The 25468-nt window shown below is 39.6% G+C and overlaps 1 protein-coding gene across 1 annotated transcript; it reads right to left on the reverse strand.

Moving 5' to 3' along the window:
- Positions 1–20698: 20698 nt before the first annotated feature.
- On the reverse strand, positions 20699–21658 carry LOC141147895 (olfactory receptor 8G17-like). The gene has a single exon (XM_073635057.1). The coding sequence runs from the start codon at positions 21656–21658 to the stop codon at positions 20699–20701; it is 960 nt and encodes a 319-aa protein (XP_073491158.1).
- Between the last annotated feature and the right edge of the window lie 3810 nt (positions 21659–25468).

The raw sequence follows: 25468 nt of genomic DNA on the forward strand, positions 1-25468 counted from the left end.
CACCATGCATGTGAGGTATCGCCGCGAAGGTCAGATCGAGGGCAGTAATTTTTGCAGTAGACCTCCTCTGTAGATCTAAAGTGGTAACCTGTAAAGGCTTTTAAAGGCTTTTAAAAATGTATTTATTTTGTTGCCACTGCACGTTTGTGCGCAATTGTAAAGCATGTCATGTTTGGTATCCATGTACTCGGTCTAAGATCATCTTTTTTATTTCATCAAACATTTGGGCAATATAGTGTGTTTTAGTGCATTAAAATTTAAAAAAGTGTGTTTTTTCCCCAAAAAATGCGTTTGAAAAATCGCTGCGCAAATACTGTGTGAAAAAAAAAAATGAAACACCCACCATTTTAATCTGTAGGGCATTTGCTTTAAAAAAATATATAATGTTTGGGGGTTCAAAGTAATTTTCTTGCAAAAAAAAAAAAACTTTTTCATGTAAAAAATAAGTGTCAGAAAGGGCTTTGTCTTCAAGTGGTTAGAAGAGTGGGTGATGTGTGACATAAGCTTCTAAATGTTGTGCATAAAATGCCAGGACAGTTCAAAACCCCCCCAAATGACCCCATTTTGGAAAGTAGACACCCCAAGCTATTTGCTGAGAGGCATGTCGAGTCCATGGAATATTTTATATTGCGACACAAGTTGCGGGAAAGAGACAAATTTTTTTTTTTTTTTTTTTTTTTTGCACAAAGTTGTCACTAAATGATATATTGCTCAAACATGCCATGGGAATATGTGAAATTACACCCCAAAATACATTCTGCTGCTTCTCCTGAGTACGGGGATACCATATGTGTGAGACTTTTTGGGAGCCTAGCCGTGTACGGGACCCCGAAAACCAAGCACCGCCTTCAGGCTTTCTAAGGGGCGTGAATTTTTGATTTCACTCTTCACTGCCTATCACAGTTTCGGAGGCCATGGAATGCCCAGGTGGCACAAAACCCCCCCAAATGACCCCATTTTGGAAAGTAGACACCCCAAGCTATTTGCTGAGAGATATAGCGAGTATTTTGCAGACCTCACTTTTTGTCACAAAGTTTTGAAATTTGAAAAAAGAAAAAAAAAAAAAGTTTTTTCTTGTCTTTCTTCATTTTCAAAAACAAATGAGAGCTGCAAAATACTCACCATGCCTCTCAGCAAATAGCTTGGGGTGTCTACTTTCCAAAATGGGGTCATTTGGGGGGGTTTTGTGCCACCTGGGCATTCCATGGCCTCCGAAACGGTGTTAGGCAGTGAAGAGTAAAATCAAAAATTCACGCCCTTAAAAACGCTGAAGGCGGTGATTGGTTTTCGGGGCCCCGTACGCGGCTAGGCTCCCAAAAAGTCCCACACATGTGGTATCCCCATACTCAGGAGAAGCAGCTAAATGTATTTTGGGGTGCAATTCCACATAGGCCCATGGCCTGTGTGAGCAATATATCATTTAGTGACAACTTTGTGCAAAAAAAAAAAAAAAAAAAAAAAAAAAGTGTCACTTTCCCGCAACTTGTGTCAAAATATAAAATATTCCATGGACTCAATATGCCTCTCAGCAAATAGCTTGGGGTGTCTACTTTCCAAAATGGGGTCATTTGGGGGGGGGTTGTGCCACCTGGGCATTCCATGGCCTCCGAAACTGTGATAGGCAGTGAAGAGTGAAATCAAAAAGTTACACCCTTAGAAATCCTGAAGGCGGTGATTGGTTTTCGGGGTCCCATACGCGGCTAGGCTCCCAAAAAGTCCCACACATGTGGTATCCCCGTACTCAGGAGAAGTAGCTGAATATATTTTGGGGTGCAATTCCACATAGGCCCATGGCCTGTGTGAGCAATATATCATTTAGTGACAACTTTTTGTAAATATTTTTTTTTTTTTTTTTTTTTGTCATTATTCAATCACTTGGGACAAAAAAAATAAATATTCAATGGGTTCAACATGCCTATCAGCAATTTCCTTGGGGTGTCTACTTTCCAAAATGGGGTCATTTGGGGGGGTTTTGTACTGCCCTGCCATTTTAGCACCTCAAGAAATGACATAGGCAGTCATAAACTAAAAGCTGTGTAAATTCCAGAAAATGTACCCTAGTTTGTAGACGCTATAACTTTTGCGCAAACCAATAAATATACGCTTATTGACATTTTTTTTACCAAAGACATGTGGCCGAATACATTTTGGCCTAAATGTATGACTAAAATTGAGTTTATTGGATTTTTTTTATAACAAAAAGTAGAAAATATCATTTTTTTTCAAAATTTTCGGTCTTTTTCCGTTTATAGCGCAAAAAATAAAAACTGCAGAAGTGATCAAATACCATCAAAAGAAAGCTCTATTTGTGGGAAGAAAAGGACGCAAATTTCGTTTGGGTACAGCATTGCATAACCGCGCAATTAGCAGTTAAAGCGACACAGTGCCAAATTGGAAAAAGACCTCTGGTCCTTAGGCAGCATAATGGTCCGGGGCTCAAGTGGTTAAAAAGTGAAAGTTTGAAGGATGATTGTTTATCTGTCCCATTACTTTTGGTCCCTTAAAAAATGGGAGGCACATATACAAACTGTTGTAATTCCTACACCATTCACCTGATTTGGATGTAAATTAAAGCTGAAAGTCTGCAGTTAAAGCACATCTTGTTAGTTTCATTTCAAATCAATTGTGGTGGTGTATAGAGCCAAAAAGATTAGAATTGTGTCAATGTCCCAATATTTATGGACCTAACTGTATATATATATTTAGCACTGATTAGTGTCACTGGTTCCCGCAAGGTGTCAAAAGTGTCAGTTAGTGTCTTAGGCTGGATTCAAACCTATGCATTATTAGTGCTTTTTGCATTTTGCAGATTTGCACTACAGAATGTGTTCCATAGAAAACAACGTTAAATAGACTGTAGTGCAAATCTGCAAAATGCAAAAGCACAAAAAGTACATAGGCGTGAATCCAGCCTGATTGTCCACGGCACTATCGCAGTTCCACTATATGTCGCTGATTGCCACCTTTACTAGTATTAAAACAAAAAAGAAAAAAAAAAATTCCAGAATATATCCAATAGTTTGTAGACACTAAAATGTTTGTGTAAAACAATCAATATACCCTTATTTTTTTTTTTTTGTTTTTTTTTTACCAAAAATATGTAACAGAATACATATTGGCCTAAATTTATGAAGACATTTGATTTTTTTTTTTCATTGGATGTGTTCTATAGCAGAAAATACAAAATATATATATTTTTTCAAAATTGTTTGTCTTTTTTGTTTTTAGTGCTAACAAAAAAAAAATGCAGTGGTGATCAAATACCACCAAAAGAAAGCTCTTACCAAAAATATGTAGCAGAATACAGATTGGCCTAAATTTATGAAGACATTTGATTTTTTTATCGGAGGTGTTTTATAGTAGAAAGTACAAAATAGAATTTTTTTTTTTCAAAATTGTTTGTCAAAAAAAAATGCAGTGGTGATCAAATACCACCAAAAGAAAGCTCTATTTGTGGGGAAAAAAAAATACTTTTTTGGGGTACATCGTGGCATGACCGCGCATATGTCAATTAAAGTATCGCAGTGCCGTATCGCAAAAAAATGGTCTGGTTATGAAAGGGGGTAAATCTTCCAGAGGCCAATTGGTTAATTGTTTAATCGCCTGAACAATAATGAGGAAATTTAGAAATAGATGGCTATTTACTAAAATTGGAGAGTGGGCATCAACTAAATCCTTGCAACTCTGCATAGAAACCAATCAGCTTCCAGGTTTTATTGCCAAAGCTTAATTGAACAAGCTGAAGTTAGAAGCTGATTGGCCACCATGTACATCTGCACCAGATTTTGAATGCACCAGTAATAAATCTCCCCCCATAATGAATAAGGAAGTGACATAATCCCCTTATTGTATACAATATACATACTTTTTTCTATATTAATATAATCAGTATAACCTGCCCTAGAGTCATAAGACACCTAACCCATGGTCAGCACCGGGCATCCAACCCATAAAAACATACAAATATCTCCAAAAGGGAAGCATGACCACTAATCCTACACCCACCCCCTATTATTGATGAAGCTCCCTAAAACGCATACCCTCGACCAATACCAAGATATTGAACATACCCCAAGAAACTCGAGGGCTCACAGCTACCCCAATGCTCAAGCACACTGTCAAGACAGTATGCTAACCGAACAGAGTAACCGCAATGACTATAAAACTACCAGGTCGCTTTCAGGGCTCAGTGCCCATGTTGTTCAACTTTTAATGTTTTTTTTCATAAGTCATTATTGTTCACCCTACTGAAAAAACATTACACTACTCCGAGTAATATCTTTGACAAATTATAATATTGCATTGTATTGCAGTTTTGACATTCTACAAATGTATTCCTATTGTGCAATATATCTTCTGTATACAATAAACTTTGATTTTGGAAAGAAAAAATATATATATAATCAGTAAAAAAAAATCCAATCCAGGAAATCCCATTAATTGATTATTGGATATGGATATGATATATGGATCAAACAAATTCTAGAAAAAATGCATAAATTAGGCTGAATACGGTTTACTAAAAATGGTGACCTATATTTACAAAATAAGTAAAAAATATACCTGTGAGATTTAAAGCCAGTAAAATGGTGAATTTTTGTTGTTTCATCGTCTTTCCGGATTTCTTTTTTCCAATATCCCTAGCAGAAGTAAATGCTGATGGAAATAGGAAATCTGTGTGATGCTTCTGGTCACAATACAGTTGTATTAGCCATCCATAGATATATTTATAATACAGAAATTTCCCCTGACATCTCCGGAACACACAAGAGGGTAAATTTGCTCTTTATTCCTCGCAAACATGGTTTCTTGGGAAAATGAATCTCTATAGAAAATAAATCACCTTCTGAATTCATGTATCCCTCACTGACATACAACTTCTCTCTACTGATAAATAGGTGACTTCAACTAAAATAAATTCACTCAAGTTTGAAAAGGTTAAGTTCTAAACTTGAAAGTAGAGCGACAAAAGATTGAAGGACATCAAAAGAAAATATATATAAAAAAGGTGAAAATAATAATGAGTGGAGGAATCTATGGAACATTATTCCTCCAGTTGCCCTCTGTTGAAAATTTACTGCATTTGTCAGGTTTGGAGTGATGTAGATTATTAAAAAAAATAAAAAATAATCAACAGGTTCAGTTTAGGTACCATTTCTTCATAGCTGACCTCCCCCATGGTCTTTATTAATTCATTTCACTTTCTCTAGACTCTTTCTAGTTTCTGTACATCCTTTCTGAGAACTGGTACCCAATTCTGGACTGCTAATCGGCTGTGTAGAGGGGAAGATACTGAGGTTGAGGCTGTTTATATAGCAAGTTAAAGTTTACTTTACCAAACCAAAGAAAAAAAAAAAGGGGGAAGAGTGAGCGGAGGAGGGGGATGAAGTGGGAATTGGAAGGGAAAGGAGGGGGAAAGAAAGGGTTGTCTCATTCCCCCTTCCACATTCCATCCACTCCAGATTGACACTTCAACAGACACTCCATTATAGCCCTTAGTAATTTCTCATTAGTTTTAAAATGAGATCAACATGACCACATGGTCATAAATGTATGTAGTTGATCTTGGGAGATATCAATTATTTCCTCCATTTCTTTAATTTTATTTATTCTTGTAAACCATTCCTTAACCATTGGCGTGTGTGTAGAGTGCCAATGTGTATGACCAAGGACTTGCAGTAGTCCTTTCTAGAGAGGGAAGTATGATGCAACAGATATTGCGCTGGAGTACAGCTTCCAGGTTTTCTAGCCAAAGCTTCATTAAACAAGCTGATTTTAGAAGCTGATCGCGTACCATGCACAGCTGTACGTGATTCTGAGTGCTCCAGTTTTAGTAAATCTCCCCCATTATATCTGAGATCAGAGGTAGTATAAATGTCAGACAATGAAAAATGATTGATTGTCAAAAATCAAAAACATATTAAAAAAATATTGTCTTAAATCTTAACGATAATAATTACGACGCTTTGTAATCTTTTACATTTGGAGGAGAATTATCATATGTTTGGCTCAGTGTCACAGTGACTACCCGCAGAGTTGGAAACACATTAATCATTGAAAAATGTAAAATAAAAATAATAGTGTGTATCAAATATATGACACATCTCAACCTCATGTTCCCCATCTAGTGTGCCTTGAGGTGGGCACACTAGCCAGTCTCACTCCTCATCTCAGTGCCATTCATTTTATTTGCACGCGTACTTTCCTACTTCCATAGCTACAGTAGAAGCTTTCATTGATTCCAGAGCAGCTAGAAATTTTGTCTCAGCCTCCCTTGTAAAGAAAGTTGCCTGGACAATGGAACCTATCCCTTATATTCTAGGAGTTTCTGCCATTAATGGGACCATTCTGGCTTTTGGGTGCATTTGGTCTTGTACCTCTCCCATTAAGATAGCAGTGGGGGTACTCCAGAAAGAGATTATTCCTTTCCAAGTACTTCCTGATGTCTCTTATAAGCTTGTCTGAGGACTCCCATGATTGTAGCAATGTTTTTCCATGTTTGACTGGGTCACCTCACACCAACTTGCTTGGAGTCCTTCATATCATTCTAAATTCCAGGCCAAGAAATTCCCTTTAAAACCACTACCACTCACTTCTGCTGAGGCTTCCACACTTGTACAAGATGATTACAACATTTTTATTTGCCTTTTTCCAAACATAAAGTGGATTACCTTCCACCCCACAGGCACTTTGACGGGACTGTGCTATTGATGTGATCCCGAGTGCCTGAAAAAGGGTGTTATCCACAAATCCTCTTCCCCAACAGTAGATGTGTTCCTCTTTGTCAAGAGCAAAGATGGTTCTCTCTTACCCTGCATAGACTAATGCAGCCTGAATGTCAACACAGTGAAAAACAACTACAGTATATCTCTTACTACAAAAAAAAGCTGGCTGTCCCTGGAGAGCAGAGATATTTACTAAGTTAGACTTATGTGGCACTTACAATATTTTTCTCATCAAAGATGTTGACGAGTGGAAAATAAAGTTCAACAAACCAGGTGGGCATTAGAAATACCTTGTGATGCCCTTAGGTCTATGTAATGCCATTTTCCAGTACTTTTTTTTCAAATCTGCTGTATGCCTTTGTTTTTGTATACCTGGATGACATATTCATGTTCTCCCCAGGTCTTCCCAAGCACAGACTACATGTTTGATCTGTTTTCCAGCATCTTTGGAACACCAGCCTCTACACCAGGGATATGCAATTAGCGGACCTCCAGCTGTTGCTGAACTACAAATCCCATGAGGCATAGCAAGACTCTGACAGCCACAAGCATGACACCCAGAGGCAGAGCATGATGGGACTTGTAGTTTTGCAACAGCTAGAGATCCGCTAATTGCAGATCCCTGCTCTACACTAACTGAGAAGTGTCTTTTTGAGCTTCCATGGCATCATCAACTATTATTGGCTTGTTATTAAGAATTACTCTGTTTACTCCAACTACAGCTCTGACCAGGAAGAATGATCAACCCAAGAACTGTACTCCTGGATCAGAGGAATATTTTCATGTCCTAAAGCAAGCTTTCTTCTCTAGCCCTTCTCTCTTAAGGCTGGACTTGGTCAAACCATTTTCTATTGCAGTAGATTGTGGTGAATGCACCTTCAGTAGGTCTTGGAGCAGTTTTTTTCAATACCCCAGTGGACCTGTGTTTGTGTCATGGTCAGGGGTCAGGGTCGGAGACCAGTAGCTATAGCAGTAGAGAGGCCCCCACAGGACAGCTGAATAAGTGCAGCAGCAGGTAACCCTGACAGATAATACAGTCTCAACTGAGAAGCAGAGTTTAAGCACTAACCAGTGTTCACTAGAGCACCTGATGGTGGAGATGGGTTTTGCTGTGTGTTGGTACCAGGTCATGGTCCTTAGAATCACCCCACCAGGAGGTGAGCAAGCTGAGGTCAAGTAGCAGATAAAGCACATAGGGATCAAGCAAAAGCTCAGTCAGTAAACAAGCCAAATGTCAGTAACAAGTGATCAAAAGTTGGGATCAAAGCATAAGCATAATCAAGGAACAAACGAAAGAATAATCAAGGAACAAACCAAAGGTTATTAACAAGTGGTAGCGGAGATATGGACAGCAGCAGCAGTGACTATAATGAGATATTGGCTGGAGAGAGCACAGTAATCTGGCAAACAGTAAGTACAGAGACATGACTTAAATCAGGAAGTTCATGGGAGGAGCAAAGGCTCAAGAAAAACAAGATTCAAGGTAAGATCATTTAAGAAATTGTCCAATTTGCTGTCCAGCATCCCAGGTGGCTCAGCAAGAAGAGACAATGCCAGACACAGCAGAGGTAACAAGCCCAGACCTGGGTCCCAACAGCTTGTATGTAAAAGAAGTCTTCCATTTACTCTTTATTTTTACTACTTTTAACCTTTTCGCACAGAGAATTATTTTCAGAACACAGAGAATTATTAAATGACTGTATATCTAAAGCCAAAAATTATTTTTGGTTTGTTTTGAATTGAGTAAGGAAAAGTAGTAACTTCTTATCCTAGAAATACTAAAGAAAAATGAGAGAACATCTCTTCTAACTGATGTAGAATTGTCTCCGGAACATGTGTTTCCCCTTTAAGATTTCTCCTCTTTTTCTGTTCCAATCACCATTTAAAATGTATTTTTTCTTGACTTCAAGCCTCAGTAATAGTGGTCACCAGGACAAATAGAAAGAGTGAATCATGCCAGTAGGTACACAGAATAAAAAAAAACTGAAAGGGCTTCTAACCATTCTCTTTTTACTTGAAAATACTCTTAAGCCTCATACACACGATAGGACTTTGCACAAACTTTCCCTTGGATTTTTGTACAAAGGGCGTTGGCCATAAGTTTGTATTGCATACACACGGCAGAACTTTTTCAGCCAACTTTCACCAAATCATGTGGTTTTTCAGCTCTTTACCACCATCCTTTGGTCAACTTCTGTATTGTTGTCTGATATTGTGTCAATCTCGCCGCTTTTATCGGTGAGATTGACACCTGGCGATCCGGGTTCACACTGGTGCGGGGATCCGACTTGGATCCCCGCCAATGCAGGCACTGTGTTTGGTATGAATCTTGAGGGGGAACTCCACGCTAAATTTTAAATAAAAAACCGGCATGGGTTCCCCTCCAGGGGCATACCAGACCCTTAGGTCTGGTATGGATTTTAAGGGGAAACCGTATGCCGAAAAAATGGCATGGGGGTCCCCCCAAAATCCATACCAGACCCTTATCCTAGCACGCAGCCCGGCCGGTCAGGAAAGGGGATGGGTACAAGCGAGCGCCCCCCTCCTGAGCCGTACCAGGCCGTATGCCCTCAACATGGGGGGTAGGTGCTTTGGGGGAGGGGGGCTCCCTGCGGCCCCCCTCCCCCAAAGCACCTTGTCCCCATGTTGATGAGAACAAGGCTCCTTCCCAACAACCCTGGCCGTTGGTTGTCGGGGCCTGCGGGCGGGGGGCTTATCAGAATCTGGGAGCCCCCTTTAATAAGGGGGCCCCCAGATCCCAGCCCCCCACCCTATGTGAATGAGTATGGGGTATATCGTAACCTACCCATTCACCTAGGGAAAAAAGTGTCAATAAAAAAAAACACACTACACAGGTTATATTATATTATAGTAATTTATTAGACAGCTCCTGGGGTCTTCTTCTGACTTTGGGGGTCTTCTTCCGACTTTGCCGCTCTCTCCGGCCTCTTCTCGTGGTGTCCGGTTCTTCTTCCGCTCTCTGGCCTCTTCACCTGGTGTTCACCCTCTTCTCACAGTGTCACAGTGTCTTCTGCCGTCTCCTCTGCTATCTTCTGCCACTCTTTTGCTAGCGGTGGCCCAGACTTCTGCGTCGTCTTCTTCCCTCTTCTCTTCTTCCAATGTTGACACGACACTCTCTCCCACTGTAATGCTGTCTGAGCACTCCGCAATGACTTATATAGGCGGTGACCATGCCCCCTTATGATGTCACAGTCCCGGGGCATGCTGGGACTGTGATGTCATAAGGGGGCATGGTCATGTCATCTCAGGTCATGTCACCGCTTATATAAGTCATTGTGGAGCGCTCAGACAGCATTACAATGGGAGAGAGCGTCGTGTCAACATCGGAAGAAAAGAAGAGGGAAGAAGACAACGTAGAAGACCGGGCCACCGCTAGCAAAAGAGCAGAAGAAGATAGCGGAGGAGCCGGCAGAAGAACCGGACACCGGGAGAAGAGGCCAGAGAGAGCAGAGAAGAACCGGACACCAGGAGAAGAGGCCAGAGAGAGCGGAGAAGAACCGGATGCCAGAGAGAGAGGAGAAGAACCGGACGCCGGGAGAAGAGGCCGGAGAGACCCCCGAAGTCGGAAAAAGACCCCCAAAGTCAGAAGAAGACCCTGGAGCTGCCTAATAAATTACTTTAAAAACCTGTGTAGTGTGTTTTTTTTATTGACACTTTTTTCCCTAGGTGAATGGGTAGGGGTACGATGTACCCCATACTCATTCACATAGGGTGAAGGGCCGGGATCTGGGGGCCCCCTTATTAAAGACAACTAAGACAACTAATGGCCAGGGTTGTCGGGAAGAGGCCCTTGTCCTCATCAGCATGGGGACAAGGTACTTTGGGGTGGGGGGGCCGCAGGGCACCCCCCTCACCCAAAGCACCCACCCCCCCATGTTGAGGGCATGCGGCCTGGTACGGTTCAGGAGGGGGGAGGCGCTCGCTCGTCCCCATCGCCTTTCCTGACCGGCCAGGCTGCATGCTCGGATAAGGGTCTGGTATGGATTTTGGGGGGCCCCCATGCCGTTTTTTCGGCGTAGGGGGTTCCCCTTAAAATCCATACCAGACTGAATGTGTTTTTCCTATTGTAGCCAGCGCGAGATGTACAGTACCCTGTCGCTGAGAACCAGTGCGATGGGATCACGCTGGAAACATTCTCACGGCTGTATACTGTAGTTTGTACAAAAGTCCGATGGTTTTGTGTACACACAATCGGACTTTGCTCAATCGGACTTTTGTTGCCGGAAAGTTTGTGCGTTCGCACAGCCAACAAAAGTCCGATGGAAACAGAAAAAGTTTGTCCGATGGAGCGTACACACGGTCGGATGTTGCTCCAAAACAACTAATTTGCATGTTTGCTGTCAAAAAGTCCGATCGTGTGTACGGGCCTTAACAGAGATAAACGTTTTGGCTTTAGAAACACTCACTTGAGGATTTTGAACATGAGACATAAGTCCCCAAAAACTTCAAAACATGTTTAGGACACTTTTTTTATGTCTTCCCCCTCTCTCCTTGTGCAGCTTTCCCTGCCACTATTACTTGCTTTTAGTTAAACAGCAGGAACAAAATATAAAACTGTACAGCTGCACCAGATTTTGAGTGCTCCAGTTTTAGTAAATCTTCCCCCAAGTGTCATTGAGCAATTCATTAAATACAAGTATTGTTTCAATGTACATACTATTTCAATCATATGTAGATCAAAGGAGTGACATTTGAGCCACATATGACATTACTTAAAAAAACCCTTACAAATTAATTTATTTTGAACACTATATTAATCCATAGATAACCCTAATCACACCTAATTAAAAACTTTCTCTCCTTCTCCCCTTAGCTAATATTCTTATTTTATTTCCATTTTTTTACCATTCATGTTTTTATGTGTCATGTAAGTCACTTTTTTTCATACAATAAACTTGCCATGCTTTGTACCAGAAAAAATAGTTGTGTGTCATGTGGCAACTATGTGGCATGTTCACCAATGCCAGGAGCATGGCAGACAAGATGGGTGAACTAGAGATACTGTGGTACGAGGAGGATTTGGATTGTGTGGGAATTTCAGAGACCTGGTTCAACAGCTCTCATGATTGGCTGGCAAACATTCAAGGGTATACCCCTTACCACAAGGATAGAGAGGGTAAAAAAGGGGGAGGGGTATGCCTATATATCAAGAATAATGTACAAGTGAGTGTGAGAGACGACATCACTGAGGGAGCTAGGGAGGAGGTGGAATCCTTATGGGTAGAGCTCCAAAGGGATGAAGCTAAGGGGAAAATAATACTGGGAGTATGCTATAGGCCCCCTAACCTGAGGGAGGGAGTGGAGACAGATCTCCTATCGCAAATTGGATTAGCAGCAAGGATGGGAAGTGTTATCATAATGGGGGATTTTAATTATCCAGACATAGACTGGGCGGAGGAAACCGTGCATTCTTTTAAGGCTCGCCAGTTCCTTAATGTCTTGCAGGACAATTTTATGGGTCAGATGGTAGACGCACCAACTAGAAATAAAGCATTACTGGATCTACTGATTACCAACAATACAGACCTGATCACGGATGTGGAAATATGGGGCAATTTAGGTAACAGCGATCACAGGTCAATTAGTTTCAGTATAAATCACACAAATAGGAAATATAAAGGGAATACAAAGACACTGAATTTCAAAAGAGCCAACTTCCCTAAACTACAAACCTTGCTAAAAGGCATAAATTGGGATAAAATATTAGGAACAAAGAATACGGAGGAGAGATGGGTTTGCTTTAAGAGTATATTAAATAAGGGCATTAGCCAATGCATCCCATTGGGTAATAAATTTAAAAGAGCGAACAAAAGTCCTGGATGGCTTAACTCCAATGTAAAAATGCATATAAAAGCAAAGGAGAAGGCCTTCAAAAAATACAAGGTTGAGGGATCATCCTCAGCATTCAGACTTTATAAATAATGCAACAAGAAATGTAAGGGTGCAATTAGGATGGCTAAGATAGAACATGAAAGACACATAGCAGAGGAGAGCAAAAAAAATCCCAAGAAATTCTTTAAGTATGTAAACAGTAAAAAAGGGAGGACAGACCATATTGGCCCCATAAAGAATGAGGAAGGACATCTGGTTACAAAGGATGGGGAGATGGCGAAGGTATTGAATTTATTCTTCTCCTCAGTCTTCACAAGTGAATCGGGGGGCTTCAGTAACCAAAACTGCAGTGTTTATCCTCATGACACAACACAGGAAGCACCTTCCTGGTTAACAGAGGACAGATTTAAAATTAGACTTGAGAAACTTAACATTAATAAATCACCGGGACCAGATGGTTTGCATCCGAGGGTACTTAGGGAACTCAGTCAAGTGATTGCCAGACCGTTGTTCCTAATTTTTACAGACAGTCTACTGACTGGAATGGTACCAGCTGATTGGAAAAAAGCCAATGTAGCACCAATATTTAAAAAAGGCCCAAAATACATCCCTGGTAATTACACACCAGTTAGCCTAACATCAATAGTATGTAAACTCTTGGAGGGGATGATAAGGGACTATATACAAGATTTTAGTAATGAAAACGGTATCATTAGCAGTAATCAGCATGAATTCATGAGGAATCGTTCTTGCCAAACCAATCTACTAACCTTCTATGAGGAGGTGAGTTGCCATCTAGATAAAGGAAGGCCCGTAGACGTGGTGTATCTGGATTTTGCAAAAGCATTTGACACAGTTCCCCATAAACGTTTACTGTACAAAATAAGGTCCGTTGGCATGGACCATAGGGTGAGTACATGGATTGAAAACTGGCTACAAGGGCGAGTTCAGAGGGTGGTGATAAATGGGGAGTACTCGGAATGGTCAGGGGTGAGTAATGGGGTCCCCCGGGTTCTGTTCTGGGACCAATCCTATTTAATTTGTTCATAAACGACCTGGAGGATGGGATAAACAGTTCAATCTCTGTATTTGCAGACGATACTAAGCTAAGCAGGGCAATAACTTCTCCGCAGGATGTGGAAACCTGGCAAAAAGATCTGAACAAATTAATGGGGTGGGCAACTACATGGCAAATAAGGTTCAATGTAGAAAAATGTAAAATAATGCATTTGGGTGGCAAAAATATGAATGCAATCTATACACTGGGGGGAGAACCTCTGGGGGAATCTAGGATGGAAAAGGACCTGGGGGTCCTAGTAGATGATAGGCTCAGCAATAGCATGCAATGCCAAGCTGCTGCTAACAAAGCAAACAGAATATTGCCATGCATTAAGAAGGGGATCAACTCCAGAGATAAAACGATAATTCTCCCACTCTACAAGACTCTGGTCCGGCCGCACCTGGAGTATGCTGTCCATTTCTGGGCACCAGTCCTCAGGAAGGATGTACTGGAAATGGAGCGAGTACAAAGAAGGGCAACAAAGCTAATAAAGGGTCTGTAGGATATTAGTTATGAGGAAAGGTTGCGAGCACTGAACTTATTCTCTCTGGAGAAGAGACACTTGAGAGGGGATATGATTTCAATATACAAATACCGTACTGGTGACCCTACAATAGAAATAAAACTTTTTCGCAGAAGAGAGTTTAACAAAACTCGTGGCCACTCATTAAAATTAGAAGAAAAGAGGTTTAACCTTAAACTACGTAGAGGGTTCTTTACTGTAAGAGTGGCAAGGATGTGGAATTCCCTTCCACAGGCGGTGGTCTCAGCGGGGGACATCGATAGCTTCAAGAAACTGTTAGATAAGCACCTGAATATACAATGTAATACTGACACATAATCACACATAGCTTGGACTTGATGGACTTGTGTCTTTTTTCAACCTCACCTACTATGTAACTATGTAACTATGTAACTATGTGTCATTTTAAGCAGGACAAATTATAGAACAAAATGTATACATCTTATTCTCAGTAAAATTACTTTTAAAACTTTTTGAAACTGCATTTGTTTACATTTCTTTGTCTATAGATTCCATACACAATACACAATCCTTGCAAAAGAAAAAAAAAACTGCCAAAAGAAAGTTTATCATTTTCTCAAAGAAACAACCTATGTATTACTTTGTTATTGTAATTAATGATAAAGTTATCAAAGTTTTTTAATAATTTTTTATTAACATTTTAAAATTTTTATTATTTTTTCTAAATGTATGGGTTCAGTCAAGATCTGTTCTTTTAATGTCAGAGTATTGAATTCCCCATCTAAGTGATCGCAAATTCTGTACTCTCTTCATAAACAAAAAGGTCAGTGTTGTCTTTTTCAAGGAAACGCATTTTCACTCAAACCATATACCCCATATACAAAACAAATATTACTCAGCATGGTATCATGATTCTTTTTCCTACTCTAAATCTAGGAAGGTCTCTATAGCATTCCATAAATCTTTACCTCATTAAGTTCTGGACAGTTGGAGGAGTGGAGATGGAAGATCTTTACTCTTAAAAGTGTCCATTTATGGAAAAAAATATACTTTTATTAACTTAACACTTACCAAATCAAGATCAGATCAAGACAGGTATACAAATATTAACAGATCTCATGGAAAGAGCGAAAGGTGTGACCCTTTTAGGGGGTGATTTTAATTTTGTTCTCGACCAAGGTTTGGACACTACTGCACCTATTTCACCTATTACTACCGGTACTCGTCTATTTCAAGCTACTAATCAAATGAACACATTTAAAGATATTTTGGATAAATATCAATTAATTGATACATGGAGAATTTTTCACCCGACGGATAGAGAATATTAATTTTATTCAAAGGTTCATAATACCAATCACAGATTGGATTTTCTTCCTTATAAACCAAATGGGAATGGCAATGACATCTTCTTCTGAGATTGGAAAGCTTTATTTGGTCTGATCATGCCCCAGTGTTTTTAGACCTTGCTATACCGAGTTGTGGAACAACAAATTGGTCTTGGAGATTAAACGATATGTGTATGTCAGAAATTCGTCAGGCAGTTAGCAATTTTGTGATAGATCATGAAAGAGATACAACCTCTCCTCCCTTTCAATGGGAAACGTTAAAATGTGTATTACGAAGTCTTTTTATAAAACATGGGGCTAGATTAAAGGTGGATAGAGCCTGTAGAATATCTTCTCTGTTAAAAAGATATTTCAGCATTAGAAAAAACTCATAAACAAAATTATATTCCAGAAAATGTAATAGTATTAACAGATAAACAGATAGAACTACAGACTTTATTGAATGAACAGACCCTAAGGCTTGAGATAAAAATCGTGCTTTGTTTTACCAACATGGGAATAAACCAGGCCGGCTCTTGGCAAGGGCATTACGCCAACAAGTACCCATATCTTCTATATTAAAAATTCAAAAACCATCTGGAGAGATGACATATGATCCTAGAGGAATTTTAAAAATGTTTTACTCCTTTCATTCTAGATTATACAATGTCCCAAGTCAACCAATAGGTATGGACCCGGAAACATTTTGCCAAAAAGTACATCAATTATATGGGAAACAGCAATACCTACCTTACCTAGTGAAGAGGTGGAGGAGTTAAAAAGAGAGATCTCAATAATAGAAATACAAAAAGCTATAAGCTCACTGGTCCCGGGCAAAGGTCCTGGACCAGATGGATTTACTCCAAGTCTTTTAATAGACACTAAAAGAAGTTTTTTATTCAATTTCTTTTTATTAATTTTATAAACAATTTATACAAATACATATACATTGATATACCTTACTTTATAACTATACTTAATATCATGTGTCCTTGACAATAGGCAATATTTCCTTGTATTAGGATCTATCTTCGCTTTCTATATCCTTCCATCTTCCTTTTGTCACCTACACAGGACCTCATGCATTGTCTCCTATTCCAATCATCCTACAACTTTAACTTCAACCCCAAACAAAAAAAAAAAAAACTCTGCCATCTCCATGTGGTAGTATGTTCCCTTTCATAAATATTGTATCATGTTTGTCGAGAACCGAAACTCTTCCCATTGTTGCCATATTTTTTGGCATTTGATTCCTTACATTCTCTTCTCTCCTTATCTGTTCCTCCATATGTTGTATTTTGTTCATTTCACAAATCCATTCCGCTATTGTAGAACTTTTTGTTTTTCACCATCTTCAGACTATTATTGTCCTGGCAGCTGTTATCATATGGTGAAGAATATCCGTCTTTATGGATTTCATTGACCCTGGTATTATGGATAGCATCGATACATCAACATTTGGTTGTATCTCAATTCCTGTCACCATCTGAAGGAAGTTTTGGTCTCTATTATGAGTAGGACCTTCAATTCAGTCTCTGCCTCCCAACTCTTTGTTCCACAAGGAATGGAGGCACATATTTTAGTTAAGCCTGGGAAGGATCATACGCTGTGTGCGAACTATCTCCCGATCTCTTTAACAAATATCGATCTGTGACTTTAAGATTATTGCAAATAGACTTACACCAATTTTACCAGCATATATCCATTTGGATCAAGTGGGTATTCATGATGGTTCGGGAGGCTAGAGACAATACATTGAAGACTCTTACACTGGTGGAGACAATCCATCCCATCCTGTCTTCTCTCTATAGATGCAGAAAAGGCATTCGACAGGGTGGGGTGGTGTTTTTTTGTAGAAACAATGGAGTATAGGTCCTCAGCTTCTGGAGAAAATCATGGCCCCCTATTACAATCCGAAAGCTAGAGTACGGATAAATGGAAATCTCTCAGATCCTGTAACGATCTCAAATGGAACCTGACAGGGATGCCCTTTATCCCCTTTATTTTACGAACTGGTAGTGGAAAAGTTGAATACAGCTATTCATAATAATTAGATAGTCAAGGGATTAGGGTTAAAGAAAAAGAATATAAAATGTCAGTATATGCAGACAATCTGTTGCTTTATATTACTAATCCAGTGGTGACTATACCAAATCTAATTAAGGAATTTAATCGTTTTGGAGCAGTGAGTAATTTTATAGTTAATTTTGATAAATCTGAAGCTTCTGAATGGCAAAAAAACGCCATTACATATTTAGGGATATATATCCCTCGAGATCTAACTAAGCTTCAAGAATTAAACTACTCTCCGATAATTCAAAATATAACTGCTTCAAAAATACGATAGAACGTTTTTTTTCCTGGATTGAAAGGATTAACATAGTAAAAATTGATATATTACCAAAATCATTATACATAATTCCAATATTTTTCCAACAACTTTATTGGGTCAACTACATAGAGCTATAGGGAGATTTATATGGCCAAATTAGAAGAGATATACCAACCAGGACAAAGATGATTAGGGGTCTGGCCCTTCCAGATTTTATAAAATATTTGCGCTCAGCATTTGTGACTAGGATAGTGTATTGGTTTCATAATGCGAATTGTAAGCAATGAGCGAAACTGGAGGAAGATGTCACTGCCATGAAATTGAAATCATTACCATGGATTGCAGTTATTTCCGACCTACAATGATGTCACATGTGACAAAACATGTCGGGCGGTGCTATGTGCTGATGCCATCGTGCCTCACGTGACCCCGGAAGTGCTTCATTTTTGCTCGCAAATACTTTTATCTTATGTGCGCATACCAATTTTTTACATTGTAAGTAGCCATTTGGCTTTCTTTTTTCAATAAACTCCATCTTAAGGGTATTACACTATTTGAGCTTCTTTCTCTGTATGATCATTTCCTGTTCCTGGATGATTGGGATATCCTGCTGTGAGGGGAGATTACCGTGAAGGACCCATCTATCATCTCATTACCCTAGGGGCTTTGCCTTCTGTTACCCCATAGAGGTAATTCTGCTTGCCCATTTGACCATCCTAGAGAAAGGTGGTCCCAACTATCTTGTAGGAGTCCTTGACTACTGTAAGTGGTGTGCCACAGAAAACTCTACATCAAGTGTTTTTTGAAGTGTTTGTTTATTATTTGCACATTTGCACTTTTTGATGCCTCATTTATTTAGTGTGTCATAACACCATAAGTACTATTTCTCACATATGACTAGCGCAATTTTATTTTGTTTATGTGTGTTACCTGGTTTATATCACTTGGTTAATCGCTGCAGTCTTCACATTACTACATTACAATGAATAACATTTTAGCACGGTATACACACCCCCCTTTTCTTATTATACTTACCTAGGTGGATGCAGCCTCGGTCCGATGCTGCATCTGTCCCCCCACTGGCTGTAAGACTGAGAAATGAGCAATCATACACTGCTGATCATTCGTAGTGCTCTGTGAGCAGAGAGCTGTTGACTGTCAGTCACCAGTTCTCTGCTCTGCTTCCCCCATTTCCCCGTGGAGCTCTGGACTGTGTGGGGGCGGGAGTGGCTGGTTCAGGCTGTCATTGGCTCGCTGAGAGGCTGGGTCAGGTGCCAGTCTAGGGATCTGGGTGGATCCCACTGTCTGCTGAAAATGGGTGCAGAATGGCCTGCACTCCTAGGAGAAGTTAAACCAAATGAGCTTTGGCAGTGCTTCTCCTTAAACTACTCTGATGACAGGATGTTAAAGAAAAATTGTAAAAAAAACTAAAAAATTAAATAAAAATTTTTAGAATAATGAATAAAAAGGTATTATTATTATTTTTTAACATACTGTCACCAGTCACAATCCCTGATCACTGCCACACCAGTGCTATGATGACACTGAACTGCACTGGTGACAGTGTGTAAAAACATATTATGAAAAATAAAATGATTTAATTTCTTAATTTTCCAAAAAAAAAAAATGTTTTTTTTGTTTTTGTTTTTTTTTAATAATTAAAAAACTCAGTGATGATCAAACAGCACCAAAAGAAAGCTGCTTGATTTGTGCAAAAAAAATATTTACATTTAATTTGGGTACAGTGTTCCCATGGAGTATGTATGTTCTCCCTGTGCTTGCATTGGTTTCCTCCTCAATGTTCTGGAAACTCCAGTTTCTGCCTACACTCCAAAGATATGCTGGTAGATTAATTGATACCTAAATTGGATGGAGCATGTGGATGCTTGTGATTTAGGGAGATTGTAATCTTCTTGAGTGCAGGGACTGATGTAAATACACACTATATTACCAAAAGTATTGAGATACACATTTACGCGCACATGAACTTTATTGGAATCCCAGTCTTAGTCCATAGGGTTTAATATTGAGTTGGCCCACCTTTTGCAGCTATAACAGCTTCAACTCTTCTGGGAAGGCCGTCCACAAGGTTTAAAAGTGTGTCTATGGAAATGTTTGACCATTCTTCCAGAAGAGCATTTGTGAGGTCAGGCACTGATGCGGATGATAAAGTCCGGCTTGCAGTCTTCTCACTAATTCATCCCAAAGGTGTTCTATTGGGTTGAGGTGCAGGCCAGTCAACTTCCTCCACCCCATCTCACTCATCCATGTCTTTATGAACCTTGCTTTGGCACTGGTGTGCAGTCATGTTGGAACAGAAAGGGGCCATCCCCAAACTGTTTCCACAAAGTTGGGAGCGTGAAATTGTCCAAAATGTCTTGGTAAGCTGATGCCTTAAGAGTTCCCTTCACTGGAACTAAGGGGCCAAGACCAACCCTTGAAAAACAACCCCACGCCATAATCCCCCCTACACTAAATGATTTGGACCAGTGCACAAAGCAAGGTCCATAAAGACATGGATGAGCGAGTTTGGGGTGGAGGAACTTGACTGGTCTGCCTCCTGACCTCAACGCGATAGAACACCTCTGGTATAAAATTAGAGTTGAGACTGCAAGCCAGGCCTTCTTGTTCACATCAGTGTCTGACCTCACAAAAAGTGCTTCTGGAAGAATGGTCAAACATTCCCATAGACACACTCCTAAACCTTACGGACTAAGACTGGGATGCCATTAAAGTTCATGTGTGTGTAAAGGCAGGCGTCCCAATACTTTTGGTAATACAGTGTACAATATGTAAAGCCCCATGTAAAGCCCCGTGTAAAGCCCCATGTAAATTGTCGGCACTGTATAAAATACCAGTAAAAACTAATAAAATATTACTTCTATATCTTTCTAATATCTACAAAAGAGGATTTAGCTAATGTAAATTCTGTATTTTGATTGGAAGGTGGAAGATTTTCCTAAAAGGAAAAACCTTTGTAAAGGCTGTTTTTATATCCTGGTTCCTCAGACTGTAGATCAGAGGATTGAAGAGAGGAAAAATAATGGTGTAAAAGACGGACAACATTTTGTCAGCAGAACAATTATTATTAGTGCTTGGGTGAAAATAATTAAACATAATGGAGCAATAAAATATGAAGACCACTGTCAGGTGGGAGGTACATGTAGAGAAAACTTTACTCCTTTTACCTTTAACTTGTATTTTCAGGACCGTTTTGAATATATAGACGTAGGGCAGAATGGTCAGTATCACAGATCCAGCTCCAAGGATGCCACCCAAGAGAAAGATGAGCAGAACGTTGATGTAGATGTCACTGCAGGAGATCTGAAACAACTGGGGAAGGTCACAGAAAAAACCTTTTATAATTCCTGATTCACAAAAAGTTATCTTTAAGATACAAAGTGTGTGAACTAGTGAATGGGAAAAACCAAGAAACCACACAATGGATACCAACTGTACGCAGCGTTTTGAATTCATGATTTGTATGTAATGTAACGGCTGACATATAGCAGTATATCGATCATAGGACATGACAGACAACAGAAAAGCCTCAGCGTCAACAAAGAATATAAAGAAGAAGACTTGGGTTATACATTCCATGGTGGTAATCTTTTTTCTCTTGGTGTGAAGGTCAAATAACATTCGTGGGACGGTGACTGAGGAACAACAGAGATCCAAACCAGCCAGGTTCCCAAGGAAGAAATACATAGGAACTTGGAGGTGAGAGTCGGTGACTATAAGGGAGATGATCAGCAAATTCCAGATTATTGTCAGAAAGTAGATGAGAAGGAAGAAGAGAAACAGAGGGAGCTGAAGAGCTGGAAGGTCAGACAGTCCAGAGAGGAATAATTCATTCGGTATTGTCTGATTCTCCATTGCAATATTTTTATGATGTGATAAATAAAAAAGAAAACATACATAAATAAGTCAAAATCGCCTCCTTGGTTTGTTGTCTGACTTGTTTTTTGACATCTAAATCATCTAATATAGACATTTTTCAACAAAATGCTGACTCAAAATTCGGTGCAGAAATGATGAGCCAGTTTTCTTATTACTCTCAGCAATGCCAAATGTTAATTCTTCACTAGAAAACTCAGACTTCGAAACATCAAGGTTCCCTCAGAATACATGGAGCAGAATGTAATTCCAGTTGTCCTCTATCCAAGATACAGTAAAAAGTCACTTTTTTCACTGCAGCATCAGAAATAAAAATATGAATTTACAGTACCAGCTATATGAACAAATACCCAAATTAGGTTACAAAAATTTGCTTTAAATACAATAAATGCTCTATATGACAGTATTCAGTCTGGTGATAAGAATATGTTCTACTTTTTCTGCTGTGAGCTCAAGAGGCTGCAGGGACTTCAAGCAAGAAAAATATTTGTAGATATGCAATAATATTTAAGACACTTGCGCATGTAATTAAAGTGAGTGTAAAGTCTCATTTTTTTCCCTATAAAAATAACAAACACGTTATACTTACCTGCTCTGTTGCACTTGCTTTTGCACTGAGTAGCCCGGATCCTCTTCTTCTCGGGTCCCTCTTCTGTGATCCTGGCCCCTCCCTCCTATCAAGTGCCCTCAGATTTAGCAGCTTACTATGGGGGCACCCGAGCCGAGTCACAGCTCCCTGTGTCCATTCAGACATGGAGCCCTGACCTAGCCCCACCCTCTCTCTCCCCCAATTGGCTTACTGACTTTGATTTTCTCAGGAAGGAGAATCTCGGATGGCTGAGACACTTGTGGACATCGCTGGACAGAGAGGGACCTCAGGTAAGTGTTAAAGGGGCTGAGGGGGGCTGCTGAACACAGAAGGTTTTTTCATCTTAATGCATAGAATGCACTTTCTGCCTTTACAACCACTTTACGGCATCTAAAGTGGCCTTCTAATGTATGCAACTTTTTATCAGAGTTGGATAGAGTGGAGAAGTGTTAGTACCCCCCAGGTTTTTTACTGCTATCTAGGTCTATATAAGAGAGGAGAACACTGAAGAGATTTTTTTTTTTAGATTAACCACTTCAGCCCCGGAAGAATTTACCCCCTTCCTGACCAGAGCACTATTTGCGATACGGCACTGCGTCGCTTTAACTGAAAATTGCGCGGTCGTGTGACATGGCACCCAAAAAAAATTGACGTCCTATTTTTCCCACAAATAGAGCTTTCTTTTGGTGGTATTTGATCACCTCTGCGGTTTTTATTTTTTGCGCTTTAAACAAAAAAAGAGCGACAATTTTGAAAAAATATTTTTCACTTTTTGCTGTAATAAATATCCCCAAAAAATATATAAAAAAACACATTTCTTTCTAAGTTTAGGCTGATATGTATTCTTCTACATATTTTTGATAAAAAAAAACCTCAATAAGCGTATATTGATTGGTTTGCGCAAAAGTTATAGGGTCTACAAAATAGGGGATAGTTTTATGGCATTTTTATTATAATTTTTTTATTATTAGTAATGGTGGTGATCTGCGATTTTTATTAGGACTGCGACATTATGGCGGACACATCGGACACTTTTGACACTATTTTGATACCATTGTCATTTATACTGCGATCAGTGTTATAAAAATGCACCGATTACTGTATAAATGACACTGGCAGGGAAGGGGTTAAACACTAGGGGGCGATCAAGGGGTTAAGTGTGTCCTAGGGAGTGATTCTAATTGTAGGGGGATGGGCTACCTAGGACATGACAGAGATCACTGCTCCCGATGACAGGGAGCAGTAGATCTCTGTCATGTCACTAGGCAGAACGGGGAAATGCCTTGTTTACATAGGCATCTCCCTGTTCTGCCGCTCCATGACACGATCACGGGCATGATCATGGAGTACACGGCAATGCCGCGTCTTAAAGGGGACGTACCTGTATGCATCCATGCCATTGTGCCGACGTATATCATCATGAACTGGTCGGCAAGTGGTTAAATGAAGTATACAGTAGATCCTCTGTCAGGTTTTTGTGTCTGTCTTTAACCCTGTTGTAGTTTTGCCCTCACTTCCTGTGTGGTAAAACTATTGTCCATAGGACAGAAAGTGAAATTAAATCTCTTGAATGGAGCAATCCAAACTTAAAAAAAAAAATTTTTTTAAATACGTTTCTGTCTTATACACATTACACATTACACATTAGTTGATATATAAGTATGCATAACATAGTATTTTTTAGCATTTGTTACAGTATAACAAATCAGGATTAAAATGCTGAAATATTACTAGATGCCATATTGAAATAGATAACGCCTGCACAAAGTTGTAAAAATATAAATGCAAACCCTTGTAGCATGTGCAAATATTAATTCAACCACTTCAAGTCCGCCCCATAGCAGATTCACTGCTACAGGGCGGCGCTCCAGTGTAGAATCACATATACAGTGAGGGGGGAATAATTATTTGATCCCCTGCAGATTTTGTAAGTTTGCCCACTTACAAAGAAATGAAGGTTCTATTGTTTTTTATCATAGGTGTATTTTAAATGATAGAGACAGTATATATAGATATAGAGACAGTATATCAACAAAAATTCCAGAAAAAAAAAACCACATACAACAAATGCTATACATTGAGTTGCAGTTCAGTGAGTAAAATAACTATTTGATCCCCAAGCAAAACATGACTTAGTACTTGGTGGAGAAACCCTTGTTGGCGAGCACAGAGGTCAGACGTTTCTTGTAGTTAGTGAGTCGAGTTAATGCCAAAGAGCTCCACTTTGGTCTCATCTGACCACAGCAAATTCTCCCAATCCTTCACTGAATCATTCAGAAGTTCATTGGCATGACTGTATATGTGCCTTCTTGAGGAGAGGGACTCACTGTGTTTGGAGGAAAAAAAAATGCTGACTTTGATCCTAGGAACACCATCCCTACATTCAAGCACGGAGGTGGAAACATTATGCTTTGGGGATGTTTCTCCACTAAAGGTACACACTGACTTTGCAGCATTGAGGAGCCAATGAACGGGGGGCCATGTATTGTAAAATCCTGGGTGAGAACATACCGCCAAGGCAATAAAGGAGTGGCTCAATTAGAAGCATATTAAGGTCATGGAGTGGCCTAGCCAGTCTCTAGAACTTGATCCTATAGAAAATATATGGAGGGAGCTGAATCTTTGAGTTGCCAAGTGACAGCCAAGAAATCTTTAGGATTTAGAGAAGATCTGTAAAGAAGAGTGGACCAAAATCCCTCCTGAGATGTGTGCAAACCTGGTCACCAACTACAAGAAATGTCTTATCTCTATGCTTGCTAACAAGGGTTTCCCCACCAAGTACTAAGTCATGTTTTGCTTATTTTACTCACCGAACTGCAGCTCAATTTATAACATTTATATTGTGTGTTTTTTCTGGATTTTTGGTTGATATTCAGTCTCTATCATATAAAATATAAACCTATGATAAAAATTATAGACCCTTCATTTCTTTATAAGTGGGCAAACTTACAAAATCTGCAGGGGATTACATAATTATTTTCCCCACTGTACGTGATTCTGCATTTCCGCCTGCAGGGGGTGCACATGCCGTCAGCGAGCTGCTTCTGCTGTGATTATTCAAAATTGTCGGTCTTCTTTGTTTTTAGTGCAAAAAATAAAAAAAATGTAGTTGTGATCAAATATCACCAAAAGAAAGCTTTATTTGTGGGAAAAAATAACTTTTTTTTGGGTACAGCGTGGCATGACCGCACAATTCTCAG

Source organism: Aquarana catesbeiana, linkage group LG06 (genome assembly GCF_042186555.1).
Source record: "Aquarana catesbeiana isolate 2022-GZ linkage group LG06, ASM4218655v1, whole genome shotgun sequence".
NCBI classification, from domain to species: Eukaryota; Metazoa; Chordata; class Amphibia; order Anura; family Ranidae; genus Aquarana; species Aquarana catesbeiana.